Source organism: Chiloscyllium plagiosum, chromosome 36 (genome assembly GCF_004010195.1).
Source record: "Chiloscyllium plagiosum isolate BGI_BamShark_2017 chromosome 36, ASM401019v2, whole genome shotgun sequence".
NCBI classification, from domain to species: domain Eukaryota; kingdom Metazoa; phylum Chordata; class Chondrichthyes; order Orectolobiformes; family Hemiscylliidae; genus Chiloscyllium; species Chiloscyllium plagiosum.
In genome coordinates this window covers 10020107-10042253 of record NC_057745.1, presented here as the reverse complement: position 1 = coordinate 10042253, position 22147 = coordinate 10020107, and the positions used below count along the sequence as shown (strand labels likewise).

The 22147-nt window shown below is 41.1% G+C and overlaps 1 protein-coding gene across 9 annotated transcripts in view; it reads right to left on the bottom strand.

Annotated features, from left to right (window-relative positions):
* Positions 1–22147, bottom strand: part of polg (polymerase (DNA directed), gamma) — a 49674-nt gene that overhangs the window by 2936 nt on the left and 24591 nt on the right. For 8 of the 9 annotated variants that reach the window (XM_043677266.1, XM_043677270.1, XM_043677271.1 and 5 more), the window contains 9 exons: positions 19106–19266; positions 17224–17277; positions 15735–15852; positions 10342–10477; positions 5073–5319; positions 3860–3982; positions 2272–2440; positions 904–1112; positions 180–340 (listed from right to left, as the gene is read on the bottom strand). In XM_043677266.1, the coding sequence (XP_043533201.1) occupies positions 180–340; positions 904–1112; positions 2272–2440; positions 3860–3982; positions 5073–5319; positions 10342–10477; positions 15735–15852; positions 17224–17277; positions 19106–19266 (1378 nt within the window). Of the gene's footprint in view, positions 1–179; positions 341–903; positions 1113–2271; positions 2472–3859; positions 3983–5072; positions 5320–10341; positions 10478–15734; positions 15853–17223; positions 17278–19105; positions 19267–22147 lie in introns of those variants that run through there. The other variant, XM_043677275.1, reaches the window with a different exon arrangement.

Below are 22147 nucleotides of genomic sequence, written 5' to 3'. Positions count from 1 at the left end.
CCCAATAACAATAAAATAATTGTATATGATATTGCAAACATTAACTTTTTTTTATGCTTTCCTGTGAATTTGTATGGTTTTTCCTCAAATTTCCAGCATTAACTCTTCATTTCATTTCAATTCAGTTTTTCAGGTTGGAGCTCAAAGTTCACAATTTATCATACAGCTAACAACTTTACCTTCTGGGATACCATATCGTCTTTGCAGCCCAGAAATATTCGATGGGGTTTGACAATCCATCGTCACCTCCTTTCTCAGGCATTGGTCAACATCCACTGCACTAAAGAATGCTACAGACTGAGGGAGATCCTGCATCTCTAGTTTGTAGGCAAACATGCAGCTTGAAATGGGAAAAAAGGTTAATTGTTAGCACAGGTCATCTTCCAAATTTACATACATTATGATTGAAGTCCATCATTCAGATCAAAAACAGTCTTTCCACTGAGCACTACATTAAGGTTCTCTGAATATTTTTCAAATTGTTGTTCTGAAAATGCTGACGTCTGAGGTGTAGCTTCATGAACATTGGCAACTTGCATATTTGCCAAGTGTCAATTCTTCATACTTCAATATAGACTGCGTGGTAGGAAGCAATTGACAGTAGGAGGCTTAATGCTGGTGTCCTCATTTGTTCTTTTAAGCAGGTGATCATGGTGTAACAGATAGAAGCAGGAAATGTGACATAGTTCCCAAATCCATATTCTCCCTGTTACAGAGTAAATTATACAATGCACAGGAATAAAACTTAATTTGAGATTTCGAGTTGTTTCTCAATTCCACACTGGACAGTGTTTGACAAAAATACCCGTTTAATTTTGCTTGATGAATAGCTGCCTGAATTCAAAGTTAACAATCTGAGAAAAAAAAGAAAGTTAGATCTAGAAGGAAAAGCAAGTCTCTTACCGCGTTAGCAGATTAGTAATCTGCAGTGCCAGTGCAGCTCGATATCGGTCTTCACTATTCACTAAGTATCGGACCTCATCATGAATGCTGATACAAAATCTACCATCAATATTGAACTCCTCAAACAGCCATCTCATGGACACCAACATGAGGTGGAGGTAATCCACAGCCGAACTCTGCACCACCCAGTTCACACGACTGGTCATGAACTGTAGAGGGAATGGAATGATGGAACATTAAGGTGGGCGCAGTTGGTTCCATATGCTGGTAGGGTGTATGGTTAAAACTTCTTGCTGTGTACTCTTAAAATGGCTTTTTTTCTTCTCATCCTCTACACACTATGGATCTCTATTGAACAGCTGTTAGGTCTGAATAACTCTCAGGTCAGCAACCACTGTTCTTTGCAAAAAGAACAATTAATTACTTACATTTTGAATAGACACACAGAAATGTACAGACTCCAAAACAACAAAGTAGATCACCGAATAGACACAGTCTAAAATACTCTCAAATTTTCATTGAATCAGATAGAAGGAAAAGTCACAGATTTTACATTTTCTAATTTAAACTATTTTTGCTTTGCATTCATGAAATTTTGCATCATTCAAAAGTCATAAATTGAGAGTGTGTGCATTTATTGCTAAGTCAATGACATATAACCCCAAGGTTGCATAGATATGGAATAAAAACAGAAAATATTGGAAATGCTCTACAGGTTATACGTTATCTGTAGAGAGAGACTATTAGACAAAAAGTCAAACACTGGAAACATTAAAGCTTTTCCTCTCCATAGATGCTGCCTGATCTGCATTTTCTGTTTTTATTTCGGAATTCCAGTTGGACAGGAATATATAGAATCCTTACAGTGTGGAAACAGGCCCTTTGGCCCATCAAGTCCACACCAACCCTTCTAAGAGTAACCCACCCAGACCCATTCCCCTATTCTACTACTCGACATTTACCCCTTAACAATGCACCTAATGTACACACCTGTGAATACTACGGGCAATTTAGTATGGCCAATTCACCTAACTTGCACATCTTTTGATTGTGGAAGGAATCCAAAGTACCCAGAGGAAACCCACGCAGACGAAGGGAGAATGTGCAAACTCCACACAGACAGAGTTGCCTGAGCGTGGAATTGAGCACGAGTCCCTGGCACTGTGAGGCAGCAGTGCTAACCACTGAGCCACCATGTCACCCACGGTATATAGTGGAGGTTGTTGCATTTCAATAACTCCCATATCAACCAGTTTAATGCAGTCCCTACAAAAATGCCATTTGTAGCAAAATCAAAAAAGATAATAAAGTCCAATAAACATTCTTGAAATGCAAATGAGAAATCATATTAGAAAGAGTCAGTAGTACCTCATGTCCTACAGCACCTGGTTCCAGAGCTCTGCTAATACAGCAGCCCAACACCGGGGTTCGGGGGGATTGGAATGTGGCAATACTTTCCAGTTTGTTGAACATTTCTGACTCTGTGCCCCCACTCCAGACCCTCTGCTTCACAACTCTCCACTTGGCACCATTAGACCTATACAGTCCAAGCGAAAGGAAATTCTTCACTAGAGTTGAATGATTCCAATTGAATGTAGTGCAGTAATGGGTATAAATGGAGAAATAAAAAAGTTACATTTACACCATGCTTTCTTCAAAGCCTCCAGATGAACCTGGTCCAATTTTATTTTAGTGGATATTTCTTCCACCTTAAAAAAGGTATTCGTTTGTTATGATGCAACTCCAATTTCTCACTGCATAACTTTTCACGTGAGCTAGACCAGCTTTCTAATTAAAGCATCATTGTAGCGGAGCCTAATAATATCTCCTTCAAAGCTAGCCTCCAATCGCTGGAGACCAACAGGAGGTAACAATCAGCAGTAAGAATTCTTGCGAACCTCCCTGCTATCTCTCAGCTCCAAGGCACAAGGTAAAGTAGCACAGACCAGAAACTGACAACTACTTTGTCACCCCGTGCTCCCACAAGGAGGTTGAGCAGTTCATCAACTTCACCAACATTCCACCCTGACTTAAAGAGACCCATGAAGGGCTTTTGCCCGAAACGTCGATTTTCCTGCTCCTCGGATACTGCCTAACCTGCTGTGCTTTTCCAGCACCACTCTAATCTAGACCCCTTGGTATTTACCCTGCGATTCCTCTAAAGTCATTGTGTCTTCACTGGTTTGTGGGGTAGATAGAACAATTTTTCATGTTCTTACAAACTTGTCTGCCAAGGTCACTTCTCACCGAAACAGCTGAGATTCACTTTGCCGACTGCCAGGGAACAAGCAAACCTCCATCCCAACATTCTGTGATGCTGCCTGTTGATCAGGTTCTGCTGTGCTCAGCCACTTTAACCTTCAATATTTACAGATATTGCCTGGAGGCAAAAGCCAACTTCTACTGACAAAGAGTTCAACTTCTTTAGATACACTTGAAGTAACTTAATTTCCTCAGGTATAATCACGTTGCCTGGTTTTATAGGTCAATACTTTTGTTCATGTTAATTAGAGAAGCATAACCCCTGCCATGAATAAGTATCCAACACAAATTGATTATATTCACATGGGTATGGAAGTATCTAGGGTATTAACTTATTTGTCTGGAGCCCACTCACATCCATAACATAGGAGATTCCTCTAATTGGTGCACCATTGCTTTCACTCACTATTACTAGCACTGCTTTAATGTTAATATTAATTTCAAACACTTTAGTGCCTTCTAACATCATTCTACTGACAGAGAACAATAAGGGTATTGAATCCCATTAAGATCAGAAACCCTCTAGTCAACAGTCTGCTGGAGTCCTCAGAGGAAAATGAGGTGGACTAGACAGTAAATGGAAACCATGGACTGTCTGCATCCCTCCTAATGCATAGATAATAAAGATGTGTTTACATGTACATCTTGTTTAGCTTGCTACGTACTGTTTACCAATTTCCAGAAGCACACTGACCTTTTTGCTGCCTCTCTTTGGATTCTCCGTACATCTGAGGTAGACACAGTTCCGTTTTCTGCTCTTGCCACAGAGATCCCAAGCTCCTTCACAAGCCACTTCCCATCTTCTGAAAGCACACACCTATTTTGAAGCAAAGCACTACATGAAACTCACCTCCAGTCAGTTGCTTCAGTTTCTACTCTTAAATATTAGAATAATGAAATGAATCTGTAAAGATCTAGTAATCCATTGGGCGTTAAGGGCCGGTTCTTCACATGCAGTTATCATCAGTTTATTAAACAGGAGGAAAATTGCAATATACTCTTATTTGCTTCCACGATACTTGTGCCGAGCCTATGTTTATCCTTAATCAATGCCACATGATTTTTAAATCAACGTTTTCAAAAAAAACACACTTTATCTGGGCATTATTATTTACTTGTTTGTGAAGAATACAAATAAACTGCTGCATTTTCTAAATCCCAACACCGGTGAGATTTCAAAAATGTTTAAATTAGCTGCAAAGTACTTGGTGATTGTGAATGGGTGCTATATAAATAGCAATTGTTTTTGCTTAGAAAATCAGTTCTTCACACTCTCCTTTTCACTGGAAATGCATCTAATCATCTCCTGAAACTATTTGTTCTGTCCATTGCACTGCACTGCCTTCCTCATTCAGTGCACATCAGAATTTGCTTCTGAAGTATGGACAGGCTACTGACATTCATGATTTAAACTCTCAGGGCCACGTGGATGAGGTGCAGGCAGAATATTAAACACTTAAGGAAATACAATTTAGGAAAACAGTATTCCTGAAAAGTAATTAGTTTAGTTCAATGTGAATTCACTTCTTATTTATTTAACTGTTCATTTACTAAGAGTTTTTTTTAATCGTTAGTCTCATTTAATGTGACACCCAGGCAGACCACAAAAACCTGATATGGCAATCAGGATCTTAATGAAAGAAAAATGTGTGTGGTTGCACCATAGAATTTCTCTCAAAATTACCATGAATGGGAGAAGCAATTAGAAAAGAGCTGGTCTGAGAAATGCAAAACATCAAGTCCACACAACGGCAGTCCACACAGTGTGCCTGGTGCTGCCATTAATGTTTTAGTCTCATCCCTCCCGGCACCATCGGAGGCCGAAAAAGCTTTACTGTAACCAGGTTATTTGTCACAAAGGATGAGTTAGAGTGCAAAGGATAGGAAGAGAGAGCGAGCGAGCTCACCTCCGGATGCCCTTAGTCACTGCGTACATCTGCCGTGCTTTCTCTTCAGCTTCCTGAGGCGTGAGACGGTGATTAAACTGCATGAGGAGCCTCTCTGCGAATGGCTGCCCAGCACCATATATCCGTCCGTAATTGAAAACTTTGGCATGTTCCCGACTGATTCCCACAGTGACAGCTGTCTTGCTGTGTAGATCTGTACCATTGCTCTTTTTCCCCTGAAGTGTCATCCAGCCAAACGCAGTGCAGCCTGACAGGAGAGGGATACATAAGACATGAGTTATAGCCAAAGGTAAAACAAAAAAAGTCACCAATTTGAATGGTTTACTAACTGCATCAGACTTAAGAGATAGAGAGAAAATAACTGTGTCCCCCCCCCCCCCCCCCCCCCCAACTGAAGAACAATCTCCCATCATATCCTGGCACAGCAGAAGGAAACTTACAAAATGCTTTCCATTGACACCGCTGCATCAACCAATTACATGAACATACTGTGGAACTCGAGGCAGTACTGAGAAGATTATTTACTCAGCAAACTGCAAAGCAAACCAAGTCTATTTAGGCTACAAGTGGAGGCTGTTCAAACAGTGCAATAGAGTACTGTGCATGCACCTACACCAAGTGAACTACAGAAGTTCAAGGCAGCAGCTCACCAGCACATTCTGGAGGGCAACTGAGGATTGGTAACAAATGCTGACCTTTCCAGTCATGCCCATATCCCACAAAATAATTTAATAATCAGTATTTCCAGATTTCTACAAAATACCATGAACAGAATCAAAGGCTGAAACTGCAACATCTGATAAAACACAATGATTTCTACTGCAGAATGCAATTAGCAGGCATGATTGACTCTCCATTCTAGTCAGCAATAGTGTTGTCACAATATGTAGACTACATAGATAGACTATTGTTCTTGTTAAATCCCAGGGAGCTTCCAGAAGTTAATTCAGATTTGATTACACTGGCCCTGATACGTATTATTGCCAAGGTTCAACTTCCCACTTTATTCTGTCAATTTCAAAAGGCTGTTCAACTCATGCAGAACAAAAGACAGCTGAATGAAAGGTGGTTAATAGACACTGTATTCCTCAAAGACTAAACAAACTGCTATTTATTAAGATATCACAGTAATCAATAATTACTCTATTATAGGTACTGTGGCATAGCTCTGTTCCTGAACACTTGACAAGGAGATCTGCCAGCTTGCCATTTCAGCTGTAAACAAACAAGGATAAAACAAACACAGGGATATAGCAAAACAATGTTTTTAAACAGAATTGTCGGTTATGCTGTAAATTAGTAAAGATCAGTAAAGAATGTCACTAAGTAATTACAAATGCTGAAGTAAAATTAGAAGGCTTCTTGTTTAAATCACATAAGGAAGTTCACAATGCAAAGAAGTGCATTTTGTTTCTTTTTATTGTGTAATTGTGTAGTGTTGAATCAGGGTGCTTATATATTACACACCACTGTGAAATAAATCACCTTACTATTTGTATTTGGTCCTGTACAACCAAGTATGTGGTTAATTTTTCTTTTGTCAAGTTTTGCCTGATTACTCTCGTTAAGCATTTTTGGTATTTTTCCTACTGCTCTGTATGGGGTACAGACAGATTCTTTCAAGATTTAAAATCATAACTGTTACTGGGTGCTGTCTTGTCACGGGTAGAGGCAGATTCTGTGAAGATTTAAAATAATCATTGTTATTGGGGAATGTCGTGTAAGGAGCACAGACAGATTCTGTCAAGATTTACAATCATAACTGTTACTGTGGTCTCTTCTATTTGGGGTACAGGCAGATTCTGGCAAGATTTAAAATACAAACGGTTTCTACGGCCTTCTCCTGTAAAGAGTACAGACAGATTCTGTCAAGATTTAAAATAATGACTGTTACTGGGGTCTCTCCTCTAAGGGGCACAGACAGATTCTGACAAGATTTTCAATAATAACAGGTGCAGAGGACTGTCTTGCATAGTGTACTGGCACACTCTGTCAAGATTTAAAATAATAACTGTGACTGGGCCCTCTCCTGTAAGCTGCACGGACAGGTTCTGTCAGTAACTATTACTGAGGGTTCTCCTGTAAGGGGAACAGACAGATTCTGTTGATATTTATAATAATAACTGTTATTGAGACCTCTTCTGTAAGCTGCATTGTCAGATTCTGTCAATAACTATTCCTGGGGGCGCTCCTGCAAGGGATACAGACAGATCCTGTCATGGTTTAAAGTAATAACTGTTACTGGAGACTGTCCTGCAAGGTGCACAGACAGATTCTGTCAAGATTTAAAATCATAACTGTTACTGGGTGCTGTCCTGTCTGGGGTACAGAGAGATTTCTGTCAAGATTTAAAATAATCATTGTTTCTGGCGGCTGTCCTGTGATTAGCACTGCTGCCTCACTGCGCCAGAAACCTGGGTACAATTCCCGCCTCAGGCGACTGACTGTGTGGAGTTTGCACATTCTCCCCGTGCCTGCATAGGTTTCCTCTGGGTGCTCCGGTTTCCTCCCACAGTCCAAAGATGTGCAGGTCAGGTTTATTGGCACTGCTAAAGTGCCCGTAGTGTTAGGTGAAGGGGTAGATGTAGGGGTATGGGTGGGTTGCGCTTCGGCGGGTCGGTGTGGACTTGTTGGGCCGAAGGGCCTGTTTCCACACTGTAAGTAATCTAATCTAATCTAAATTAATTAAATAAATACAACTTTAATTGGTTGCCCATGGAGTAAGTGAATGAAGCAGCATATATGTGAAGACACTAAATATCCAGCTCTAATGACAAGGGAATAATTGTTACAATCCTGTTATTGTACAGCTCAACAGCGAACTCAATAAGATACCCAGAAATGCTTGGGAAACAAAGGGCATAGGGAAGGAGGAACTGAAGGAGAAACTAGTAAAAACTAATAAAAGCACCAAAGCCAGATAATCTACACCACAGTATTAAAAAGGTGGTAACCTTGGATATACTGGATGCATTGGTTGTCATTTTCCACAATTCGATAGATTCTAGAACAGTGCTGACATATTGAAGGGTGGCAAATGTAAGCCTACTATTCAAAGGTAGGAAACAGGATATTGCTGACGAGTTTGTGAACATCAGTATTAGGACAAATACTGAATTCTATTGTAAAGCATGGAATAACAAAAATCAGAAAATTAAATACTTAGAAAATACCAACGGAATGACACAAAATGAACATGGATTAATGAAAACAAAATTACATTTGACAAAACTACTGGAGTTTTCAAGGATAGAAGAGGGAAAACCAGGGCATGCGATGTATTTGGATTTCTGAGAAAGCTTTCGGCGAAATTCCACATTAGTGTGCAAAATAAAAGCACATGGGATTGGGGAGAATATAATGACATGGATTGAGAATTGGTTAGCATACAAGAAACAGTAGGAATGATGAGTGAAAGGCAGCAATAAGTGAGATACCGCATGGAACAATGCTTGGGCTATTCACTATGTATATCAACAATTTAGATGAGGGAATATATTATTTTCATGTTTGCTGATGACAAAAAGCTGAATGGGGCTTTGACTGGTGAGGGGATGGAAACAGCCTTCAAGATAATTTAGGCACGTTAAGTGAGAAATGCACAATTGATGCAATATAACTTGGACAAGTCTGAATTGTCCACTTCAGTAGCAAGAACAATGTCAGAGTACTATTTGAACAGTCACATTTGAGAAATTTTGATGTGTAAAAGGATCCCAAAATCCTTGTACACAAGCCACTGAAAGTAAGCGAGTTGCAGTTGGACAGGGCTTTGGTCAGAGCACACCTAAAATACCGTGCACAGATTTTGTCTCCTTGTCTGAGAAAGGTAGACTTTCCACGGAGGAAGTGCAATGAAGGTTCTCTAGATGGATTCCTGAGTTAGCAGATTTATCGTTAATATAACTCCATGAAGGCCAGTATCTCCTCATCAAGTCACCATTTATTTACACGTACACGGTACATGACATTGACCCAGCTAGCACAGAGCTGGCTCCTAAGGTGATCAGAACCCCTGACACTTCTGTTTATATCTATCAGCCTGGACTCCCTGGTTGGACCAGGTTAACAGCCCAGAGAAGTCATATTCTATGAGATCCACTTGGCTGACATTGTTCCAATTGCTACAATTATATGAGGAGAGATTGTGTCAAACCTGTCTGTATTCACTGGTGTTTAGAAGAATGAGAGGAGATCATATTGAAATATAAAATTCTGACAAGACTGGATGCATGTTTCCCATGGCCAATGGATCCAGAGTGAGGGGTTATGAGCTCAGAATACATGGTAGGTCATTTCAGAATGTGCAGAAATTTCTTCAATCAGATAATGGTGAACCTGCAGAATTTTCTACCATAATAAATAGACAAAAGTCTTTTCCCTGGGGTGAGCTAGTCCATAACCAGAGGGCATAAGTTTACGGTGAGAAGGGAAAGATATAGAAGAGACCTAAGGGGCAACTTTTTCACACAGAGGATAGCACATTTATGGAATGAGCTGCCAGAGGAAGTGGTAGAGGCTGTTACAACATTTGAAAGGCATCTGGATGGATATATGAATAGGAAGGGTTTGGAGAGATATGGGGCAAGTGCTGGCAAGTGGGACTAGACTGGGTTGGGATATCTGATCGGTATGGATGAGTTGGACCGAAGGGTCTGTTTCCATGCTATACATCTCTATGACTCGAAGTCAATTAACATATTTAAGAAATAAAGAAATGTCTAGCGGCTAAAGGTGTCAAAGATTACAGGTACAAAGCGAGGGTAGGCGTTGAGATAGAGGATCAACCACGATCATATTAATAACGGTATGGGCTCAATGGATTGAACTATCTATTCCAGCTCCTATATTCTTTTTTCTATACTGGAGAAACCACAGGGTTTTAAAAAGAGAGAATAGGGTTGATGGAATGGTTTAGGGAGAGACTTCCAGAGAATCCTGAAGGATGGTGATACTAGTGATGGAACAAAAAGAGCAAAAGTGCATGGAAGACTAGAGACCCATCATCTACTTTGTATGAAGCACTACTGTTTCATCTGATACCACCTGTATAAAATGAAAAAATGTAAATTATTCATTATGACTTCCGGGATAGGCTGAAAAGCCATTTGTATGTGAAATTTATGCAAAGTGAAAGACAATTGGGATTGCTCTTTTGATATGTAAATTGTATAAATTAGATCAATCCCTGAACCTTATGATTAGCCCACATTAAGACTTGTGTTTCTATGAGTCTGCAAATGCCCACCTTTCCACTTGACCAGCTTACCATGTATTCTCGCAAAATGGGCTTCTCCAAGAATGGCAGCAATCCACAGCTCTTGTGAGTCAACATCTGCTCCGACCAGGTGATACCCTGGTGGTACCTGAACCATTGCCTTTAGTTCACTACCCACGCGATCGGTCTGAAAGAGAGAAATGATCACAATCCATTTATATTCTTCGTTCGGTTAACAAGAAAACAGTAGCTCCGACAATGACAACTCCATAACCAAACACATTGCCCTGGGTAATAATGTGTTGTGTGGACTAGGAAATTACATCCTGAACGTATGAGGTTAGCTGATGGGGTGCTATTATTGGACTTGAAAGGAGAAAAATTAAAATCAACTGATGATCTTATATAGATATAAAATGTTCTGGCAATGATGCCAATACATTCCTATCCATTCCCCCACCCTATACCACATACCCCACAAGCGCACATTTCAAATAACATCTACATATTTAGGTTTTCTGATTTTTACACTGAAATCAACCTTTGTAAATTTCACCCATCCTTAAATATGAGCTCATTCAAATCTCTACTGTCCCTAAGTCAGCCAACTCATCCATCATCCTATGTTCACCAACTTGCACTGGTGATTGAACATTTCAGAATTGAATGTGACCAAAGTTCTTTTCAAATCCCTGCATGGCCTCTCCCCTCTCTATCTCTCCGCCCTCTTCCAAATCCAAAGAGACTCTGTGCTTCTTCAACTCTGGAATCTTTTGCATCCCCTATTTTAACTGTCCCACCAATGGTGGCTACGTTTTCAACCGTTTTGATCCTAAACTCTTTAGTACCTCTTCCTTAAACATCTCTGGCCTGCTCTCCCTCTCTCCTCTTTGACGATATTCCTTAAAGCCTCTCTCTTTTACAGATTTATGGAATTCCATCAGCTTTCCCTGAACTACTTGTCTTTGTACCTACTTATATTTAATTTTGTTGGAGAATTGCTCCCGTTATGTTGCTTGTGCCATTTACGAGGTTAAATGTTCAGGATAAATGCAAGCTGCATATGGTGGCATGGAACAAAAAAAAATTTAAACATCAGAAGTCAGCTTTACATGTGACCAATTTGGTATTCCTACTGATGTGAACAGAAATGACAACTGGCTGAGGTGTAAAGGGGGCTGTTGATTGCATTTGTCAGTTTTACATTTTTGCACAATGTTACCATTTTCCCATGTCTATAGTGTCCTGGTCCACTTGAAAACTGACCTTTTGGCATGGGAAATTGTCTCTCATGAACAGTTTGCGTTTTCTGAGCAAAATTTGATGCTTATACATTAATTCTGAGGTTGACTCAGCATTAAGAGCTTGTATAATGCCCAGTTGCAGGGACACATCTGACCCTGGTCAGGACCAGCACCAAACATTAACATCCTGATGAACAAAATAGGAACTGTGGCCTTCTTTACAGCATCTTATAATATTCAGTATGCATTAATTCTTTGGGATTTTTGGTTGGGCTGTTAATACCGATTAAAAAGAAATAAATATTTTAATAGCACTTCTCACAATTATCAGATATCACAAAGTGCTTTACAGTTCAGGAACTGTTATTGCCTTTTGTATAGAAACTATGGTAGCCAATCATAGAATCGTACTCTACAGAAACAGGCCCATCAGCCCAGCATGTCTATACTGACCAGCAAACACCAAACTTACACTAATCTCATTTACTTGCCCTTGGTCTATTGCCTACTATGCCTTGGTAATCTAAGTGTTATATTGGATAGTTGTTAATTGTTGAGTGTACCTTCACTCCACCACCCTAATGGTCTGGCAAGACAATGATGACTTCTAATAATTTAGACTATGTAAGATGATTTGAGAGGTGATAACATATCTTTATGAAATCTTTATGAAATAAAACTATTATAAAAAGGTGGGTTTTTTTTATTTCTACCACCCACTGGGAGAAAGAAAAATCCTCAGATCTCCTCTAAACCACTTACTCCTCACTTTAAACTTGTGCTCTCTGGTTTTGGATAGATTTGCCAAGGGGAAAGGATTATCACGATCTACTTGGTCTATGCCTCAGATCCCCCTCAGCCTTCTCTGCTCCAAAGAAAATAAACCCCACCTATCCATTCTCCCTTCATAACTGAGACTTTTCATCAGAGGCAACATCCTGGTGAATCTCATCTGCATTTCCTCCAGTACAATCACATCCTTCCAATAGTGTGGTGACCACTGCTGCACACAGTATTGTGGCTAAATCAACCTTTTATAATGTCCCAACAAGACCTCCTTGCTGCTATATTCTACACCCCAGCTAATGAAAGCAAGAATCCCACATGCCTTCTTCACTGTTTACCTGTGCTGACATCTCGAGGGATAAGGATTTGTACACAAAGGTCCCTTTGTTCCTCAGTTATTCCCGTGGACCGATCATTCATTGTGTATATCCTTCCCTTATTAGACCTCCCAAAATGCATTGCCTCGCACTTATCGGGATTACATTCCATTTACCATTGCTCTGCCCAATTTATCAACTAATCAATATCAGACTGTATCCTGAGACCCATCCTCCGCATTAACACCACCACCAAATCTGCAAATTTACTAATTATACCTTCTACATTCACATTCAAGAGGTTAATGTACATAACAAGGGCAAGGATCCCAGCACCAATTCCCATGGTACATCACTAGTCAGACACTACCAACTACAAAAACAACTCTCCACCATCCCCCTTTGCCTCCTTTTTAAAAGTCAATTTTGGATCCAGTTTGCCAACTTGCTTTGGATCCCATGGGCTCTTACTGTGTGGATCAGCCTTCCACATGGAACATTGTCAAAGGTCTTACTGAAGTCTATGTAAACTGCACTACCCTCAATATATTTAGTCACTTTTTTTAAAAAACTCAATTAAAAATTAGTCAGACAGGATGTCTAACAAATCCATGCTGACTATCCCTAATCAATTTCTGCCTTTCCAAGTGTTGATTAATCTTGTCCCTCAGAATGTTTCTCCACTGATTTCCCAACTGCTGACATCAGACAGCGAAAGTGAGGACTGCAGATGCTGGAGTTTAGAGTCGAGATTGTGGTGTTGGAAAAGCACAGTAGATCAGGCAGCATCCGAGGAGCAGGAAAATCGACATTTTGGGCAAAAGCCTTTGATTGAAGGGTTTTTGCCTGAAACGTCGATTTTCCTGCTTTTCAGATGCTGCCTAACCTGGTGTGCTTTTCAGCACCACACTCTTAACATCAGGCTACAATTACCTGGCATAGCCCTGCTTCCCTTCTTGAACAAAGGAACCACATCAGTCAACCTCCGGTCATCTAGCACTTCACTTGCGGCCAGCCAAAAATTAAATCTCTCTACTAGAGCCCCAGCAATCTTCTCCCTTGCCTCCCATAGCAGTCTGAGATATATCTCATCAGGCCCAGGTGACTTATGCACCTTTATGCCCACTAAAACATCTAATACCTCCTCTTTAACATGTTTTAGAACCTCATCCTCCCAAATGAAATTCCTGACAATAACGTCCTTTTCCTTTGTGAACACGGATGAGAAACATTCATTTAACCCCTCACCCATGTCCTCTGGCTGCACAAGTACCCTTTTGGTCTCTAAGTGACACCACTCATTCCACAGTCATACTCTTACTGTAAATAGGAATGACTTGGGGGATTTTCCTTAATCCTATCTGTCAAAGATAATTTGTGACCCTTCTGGGTCCTCCTAATTTATTTTAAGCACCCCCTACACACCCTACCTTTGAAGGTCCTCTCCTGTTTATAATACACTGCCCCTAACACATTTCCTTCTTTTTCTTTCTCAAACTCTCACTGTCTCTTGACATCAGGGTTCCCCCTGGATTTGCTGCCCTTGCTCTTCACTCTCGGGGAACACGCTGGCTCAGAATTCTCACTATCACTTTTAATCAACTTCCAATTTGCAATGTTTCATGCACAACAAACTCCTGCAAACAGTAAACCGATAATGTCAACATAAACTATTTTAAATAGTTTTTTTGTGATGACGAGTGAAGGATAAATATTGGCCAGGACACCAGGGATAGCTTTCCTAGTCTTCAAAGCAGAAGCATGAGATCTTTAAGAGTACTTTTCAGAATGAAGATCAGTAACTAGTGACGTTCCACAGGGATCAGTGCTAGGGCCTTTCTTGTTTGTAATATATGTAAAGGATCTGGAGGAAATGCAGGTAATCTGATTAGTAAGTTTGCAGGTGCCACCAAAATTGACAGAATTGCAGATAGTGAGGAGTGTCAAAGAATGGAGCGGGATATAGATAAATTGCAGATTTGGGCAGGGCAATGGCAGATGGAATTTAATCTGGACAAATGTGAGGTGATGCATTTTGAAAGATCAAATTCAGTTGCAAATTACAGAATAAATGCAGAACCCTTCGCAGCATTGATATACTGAGGGATCTGGGCATACAGGTCCACATATCCCTGAAAGTGGCAACGCAGATAGATAAGGTGGTCAAGAAGACATACAGTAGGCTTGCCTTCATCAACTAGGGAATCAAATATAAAAGTTGGCAAGTTATATTACAGCTCTACAAAACTTTAGTTAAGCTACCTTTAGAATATTGCACGCAGTTCTGGTTGCCACACTACCAGAAGGATGTGGATGCTTTGGAGAGGGTGCAGGGAAGGTTTACCAGCATGTTGCCTGGTCTGGAAGGTTGGATAAACTCATTGTTTTCACTGGAAAGACAGCAGCTGAAGGGTGACATGATAGAGGTCTACAAAAATATGACAGGCAGAGACAGAGTGAATAGTCAGAGGCTTTCTCCCTCAGAGTGGAAAGGTCATCTACAAGAGGTACAGGTTCATGGTGAGGGGAGAAGTGCGGGGAAAAGTTTTCACACAGAAGGTGGTGGGTGTTTGGAATGTACTACCAGTGAAGGTGATGAAAGCAGGCATGTTAGCAACATTTAAGAAGTATCTTGATAGACACATGAACAGGAGGCTAGAGGGATAGACACTGCGCGTGGGTCTAAACAAAAATGAGGAACTGGAGCAGGCTTGGTGGGCTGATGGACTGTCCCTGTGCTGTACTGTATAATTGTATATTATTGTGTTCACACAAGGAGGGAGATGGGACCACCTCAGCAAGTGCAACATTCTCTCAGTACTGTTATTTGATTATCAGCCTCGATTGTTGCACTCAGATTCTGGAGTGGTACTTGTACCTGGAACCTTGTCTCTCTTGTAGTGAGCGTACTGCCAACTGAGCCAAATCCGACATGTTAAAAAGTACAGTCACGCATTCCTCTAGCACAGTTCGACACAAAGTAACGTTCCTACTGCACCGACTTCTCAAACCACTGCAGATGACATCTGTAAGGAATGAAAGGCTGTGGTTATAGAAACGGTCTGCTGTCCTAATATTCTCTGTCAGCGTCACATACCCGTGCATTGCTGGCAGTTAGCCAGGTCGGTTCAACCGCCCGTCTGGTCACTGTGCCAGCCGTAATGACTTGTGGCAAAATAGCTCCATAATCATTTTCTTCATCATAGGAAGGATGCCTGCAATTGTGGAAGTGAAACATTTAGCAGGACATAGCTAATAATCTAATACTATTTAATATCAAACTTTGGCTGACAAATGCAAAGTAACATTTGCATCACACAACTGTCAAGTAATGATCATCTCCAACAAGACAGGATCCAACCATTACCTCTTGATATTGGATGGCATTATCATCGTTGAATTGTCCCATTATCAATATCTTGGGAGTTACCATTGTCCAGAAAATGAACTGGACTAGCCATTTAAATACAATGGCCAGGAATCCAGCAGCAACTAACCCACTTTCTGTCTCCCCAAATCCTGCCCACCATTCACAAGGTATATCAGGGTTATGATGAAAGACTACCCAATTGCCTGGATGAGTGCAGCTCTAATAAAGCAAGAAGTCTGACAACATACAGGACAAGCACCCTGCCTAACTGGAGGAGAAAGTGAGGTCTGCAGACGCTGGAGATCAAAGCTGAAACTTTATTGCTGGAACAGCACAGCAGGTCAGGCAGCATCTAGGGAACAGAAGATTCGACGTTTCGGGCACATGCCTGAAGATTCCTGAAGAAGGGCATGTGCCCGAAACGTCGAATCTTCTGTTCCCTAGATGCTGCCTGACCTGCTGTGCTGTTCCAGCAATAAAGTTTCAACCCTGCCTAACTGACATCGCATACAAAAATATACACTCTGCCCACCCACAATGCATGGTAACAGCAGTGTGTACCATCTACAGGATGCACTGCAGAAACTCACCAAGTTTGTTTTGACAGCACTTTCCAAACTTCCACTGCCATCTAGAAGGACAGAGGCAGCAGATACATTGAAACAACACTACCTGCAAATACCCTTCCAAGGAACTCCTTTCCAACAGCATTGTGGGGAGTGCCAACGCCAAAAGATCACAGCTGTTCAACAAGGCAGCTCACCACCAATCTCTGAACCAGGGATAAGCAAAAGTGCTGACCCAGCCAGTGACTCCCACATCCATTCAGTGAATACTAAAAAATAGCCCTAAGAAGCCCTAAGAGCATCAACTTTGTCCATGAGGGTCCATTTCCCAGTATATTCTAGTCCAAGTAAATTTTCCAGATAATTTATTTTCGTTTGCTATGGGCAGCAACCTTAGCTTAGCACCATCCATCCATCAATCCCTGCTTTGAAGATACCAGAATGACAACATCAGGTGGAGACAAATCTGAATTAACTGTGAGTGACTTTCCCAGTAAAGAGCTGGTCAACATTCAATCTCTAAGTTCACAAATAAAGAACAGGCATTTGAATAAAGCCCAGTTAAGTCATCAGACTCTTGCAAGAGGCAATATCAGGTAGAAGGGTGAACTAAACAACAAATGGAAATACCCATAGACTTGCAAACACACCTTGTGACTGTTCGAGGTAGCTCACTTTTCCTCAGCATCAGAACAATCTGAGAACTGCAGAAGGAAGCAAATTGGTGTTATTTTATTACACAGCTCAATGATCTCCTGCTGTCAACATACTCAGACTGAGATACTATTGTTGATATCAACTGCAATCAGGTTTAGAAGCCAGACATATCATAGAATTACTGTCATGTTAAAGAACATGATGTCTAAGGTTGTGGGCCAAGCAGGTTCATATGGATTTTGAAAAAAGGTCATCCTCTCTGTGTGAGGGTGGGCCTTAACAATGCCATTGTCTTTTTGAATACTGTTAGCAATTGCAGTGAAATGAAGTATCCCTACCCAGTAGTGTGTTTTCTCATCCATGCATTATGGCAATGTTGCTGTATTGCTACCTTGCCAGTAGGGGGGAGTAATTGTTGACAAAAGGAAGGGACTCTTCCTTCTGACAATCTCGGGTGAGGCAAGACGCTATTCTCTGATGCTCAGTCATGTCCATTCAATAACATCTGATATTTATATAGCACCGCTAACACAATAAAACATCCAAAGGCATTTTACATGAAGCATATAGAACAAAGCACTGAACCACATAAGGAGATGCTAGGCCAAATGACCAATACTGGATTTTAAGGAGTACCTTAAAAAAGAAAAAGGTGGAAGAGTCAGGGAGGTATAGGAAAGGAAGTCCAGACTTTAGGACACATCAATAGCGGAGTGACAAAAAAAAAAATCGGAATGTTCCATAGCCCGGAGGAATCCAGATATCTTGGATACCTAATTCACAGGAAAGAAAATGTCCCAAATTCAAGACCAACTATTCCTATTGACTGCCTAAAATGGAATAATCTGGAAGGATATTATGGATTAGAATACAGACAGCATTGTGTTGCACCTGACCTGATTTGCTTGATATTGACACAGAGTGTAGTGTTCTACTCCCAGGCCATGACAACACTCAGTTTACTGAGCACAAACAATTCAGAGACCATTTGCAAGAAACTGGATGTGATCGGAATTATTCACAGTCAGTTTTTCCTGGAATGAGGGGTTATCTTATGAGGAAAAGGTTGAGGCTGGATCCATTGGAGTTAGTTGAATGAGAGGTGATCTTATTGGAACATATAAAATCCCGAGGGGATATGACAGGGTGGATGCTGAGAGAATGATTCCCCTTATGGGGAATCATTGGACTAGAGGACAGAGTTTAAAATTCAAGTCTCCAATTTAAGACACGAATGAGAAGTTTTTTCCCCACTCAAGAGGGTAATTTGAGTGTGGAATGCTGTTCTCAGGCAATGGTGGAGACAGGGTCATTGAATTTATTTAAAAGTTAGAATACTTCTTTATTGACAGAAGAGTCAAGGGGTAATGAGGTAGACAGGGGAAAACAAAAGAAGAGTTGAGGCCACAGTTAAATCAGACATGATCTTATCAAATGGCACAATGGGCTCCAAGGGCCAAAAGGTTCTGGCTCCTAGTTCAAATGAGTCAATGTGAGTTCAGGAGGCACAGTGGCTTAGTCGTTAGTACTGCTGCCTCACAATGCCAGGGACACAGGTACGATTCCAGCTTTAGGTGACTGTCTGTGTGGAGTTTGAACATTCTCCCCGTGTCTGCATGGATTTCCGCCAGGTGCTCCAGTTTCCTCCCACAATCCAAAGATGTGCAGGTTACTGAGTTGGCTATGCTAAATTGCCCATAGTATGCAGGGATGTATAGGTGAGATACATTAGTCAGGGTAAATGTAGAGTAATAGGGTAGGGGAATGGGTCTGGCTGAGTTACTCTTTGGATGGTCGGTGCGGACTTGTTTGGCCAAATGGCCTGTTTCCACACTGTAGGGATTTTATGAAATGAGGGAGGGAATCACCCATCACCTGATTCTTTTTTGAGCGTTCCTCCAGAATGAAATCATCTTATTGATTTCCAGTGCTCTGGTTGCACTTGTTGCATTGGTGCCAGCCTGCAATGTACCATCTTCCATCTTAGAGAGGAAATCCTTCGCAAAGGGGCTCCCAACATTGTTCTGATTCCCATCCTGATATAGACAGAGGAAGAAAGCACATTCAATTATATTACCCCACCTATTTCAATGCCAATACGGAGAAACTGTTAAGTGGGTAAATCTAAAGATCAGAGTCACAGGTTTGATTTCCAGAGATGATGGAAAACCATTGCAACAACACTGTTAACATCCTAATCCACACGCCCAGTTCAACGGTGGTATCATTGTATGGTGGTTATGTTACTGGACTAGTAATCCAGAGCCCCGGCTAATGACTCAGAGACAAGAGTTCAAATCCCATCAGGGCATCCCAAGATGTTAAAATTCAATTAAATAAGTCTAGGAATAATGGTTAGTATTGGTGATGGTGAATTTGAAACTGCTGGATTGTCATAAAAATTCAACTGAACGATTAGTGTCCTATAGGAAAGAAAACCTGTTGCCCTCACCAGGTCTAGGCTTTACATGATTCCAGACACTCCATCAATGTGGTTAACTCCTAAACACCCCCTGAAACGGCCACACAAGCCAATCACAATTGTATTTTAGCTGGTGGCACATCATCACATTTCCCCAAAGGCAATGAAGTAAACTCAATAAATACAGAGCTTGGCACAGCATCTCAAGTGGGGTTGCGATAGCGCATATTAACTTTGCCCTGACTGTTATCGCAACAATACAATGCCAATTTGTATACATCTGGTTCCCAAAAATTTCACATCTCATTTCTCTTGTCCAACATTCCCAAATGGTGAATATCTGAGCTGCTAATCTCCTTCGCATCTTGATCACTCCATCCACCACTGCTCCTTTGCAATCTGCCAGATCATTATATGTGGGAAATCATGTCTCACAAACTTGACTGAGTTTTTTGAGGATGCAACCAAAAAGATTGATGAGAGCAGATCGGTAGACATTGTCTCCATGGACTTTGGTAAAGCATTTGACAAGGTCCCGCATGGTAGACTAATTCATGAAGTTAGATCACATGGGATTCAGGATACAATTGGATACAAAACTGGCTTGACATTAGGAGAGTGGTGGTGGTGCAGGGTTGTTTTTCGGAGTGGAGGCCTGTGACCAGTGGTGTTCCATAGCGATCAGTACTGGATACACCCTTGCTTGTCATTTACACCAATTATTGAGTGAGGATTTAAGAGGCATGATTAGTAGGTTTGCAGGTGACACCTAAATTGGTGGCATAGTTGACAGTGAAGAAGGTTACCTAAGATTACAAATGGATCTTGATCAATTGAGCCAATGGGATGAGGGTTGGCAAATGGAGTTTAATTTGGACAAATGTAAGGTATCGCATTTTGATAAAACAAACAAGGGCAGGACTTATAACAGTAGGGCCCTGGGTAGCATGGTCGAACAAAAAGACCCGAGGGTTCAGGTACACAGTTCTTTGAAAGTTGCATCACAGTTAGACACAGTGGTTAAGAAGATGTTTAGCACGCTTGCCTTCATTGTTCGGACCACTGATTATAGGAGTTGGGACATCATATCGAGGTTGTACAGGGCATTGCTAAGACCTCTTCTGGAGTACTACATGCAGTTCTGGTTGTCCTGCCAAATGAAGGGTATTATTAAACCGGAGAGGATCCAGAAAAGATTTACCAGAGTATTGCTGGGACTTATTTGAATTATACTAATAAGCTGGGCCATTTTTCACAAGAGTGTAGGGGATTGAGGAGTGACCTTACTGAGGTTTATGAAATCATAAGGGGCATAGATAAAGGTAAGTAGCAAAAGGTCTTTTCCCTATGATGCGCGAGTTCAAAACCAGGAAGCATATTTTAAGGTGAGATGAGAAAGATTTAAAGGGGACCTAATGTGCAACGTTTTCATACAGAGGGTGGTTTCTACGTGGAATGAACTGCCAGTAAAAAAGTGGTGGATGCAGGAACAGTTGCATCATTTAAAAGACATTTGGACAGGTACATGAATAGGAAAGGTTTAGAGGGATATGGGCCAAACGCAGACAAGTGTGACTAGTTTATTTTGGGAAACTTGGTCAGCATAGACTAGTTGGACCGAAACGGTCTGTTTCCGTGCTGTATGACTCTATCACTAATCAGATACTCTAATACCTTATGGTCTGGCCTCACACTACGCACTAGTACAACTCGTCCCTGAGTAACTTGTTCTTTTGATTCAGGTCTCTTGTGTCTTCTTTCCTTTTCCCAATTAGTGGCTTTGAGTTCAGCCACCCAAGAGCTTTGTTCTGGAATTCCCTCCTAGAACCTCTTCCTCTGCCTGTCATCCTTAAAATCCCCTCTCTCATTAAACTTTTGACACTATGTCTTGCATTTTGGCCCAAACTCCATCGTTTGATTAGGCCCCTGTGAACGACATTGTGTGTTTCCCCTTAGTTATTGACACCATCCAAATGCAGTTGCTAATATCCACTAATGAGTTGTGTGAGGTATTAAAGGAGGCTTGTCCATGTGGTATGGGAAGCTGCCAAGAGCCATTACCATCAGGAAGTGACAATATTTCTGTTGAATAAAAGGGAACTATGGAGCTATGAGGGAGGAGCTGGCCAAAGTTCAATGGTGCAATACCTTAGCAGGGATGACCATGGAGGAACAATGGCGGATATTTCTGTGTATAATGCAGAAGATGCAGAATCAGTTCATTCCAAAAGGAAGAAAGATCCTAGGAGGAGGTACGGGTGGCCATGGTTGACGAGGGAAGTAAAGAAACATATAAAGTTAAAAGAGAAAAAATATAACATAGCAAAGATAAGTGGGAAAACTGAGGACTGGGAAGCTTTTAAAGAGCAACAGAGGATTACTAAGAAGGAAATACGCAGAGGAAAAATGAGGTACGAAGGTAAACTGGCCAAGAATATTAAGAAGGATAGTAAAAGCTTTTTTAGGTATGTGCAAGACAAAAAAATGGTTAGGAC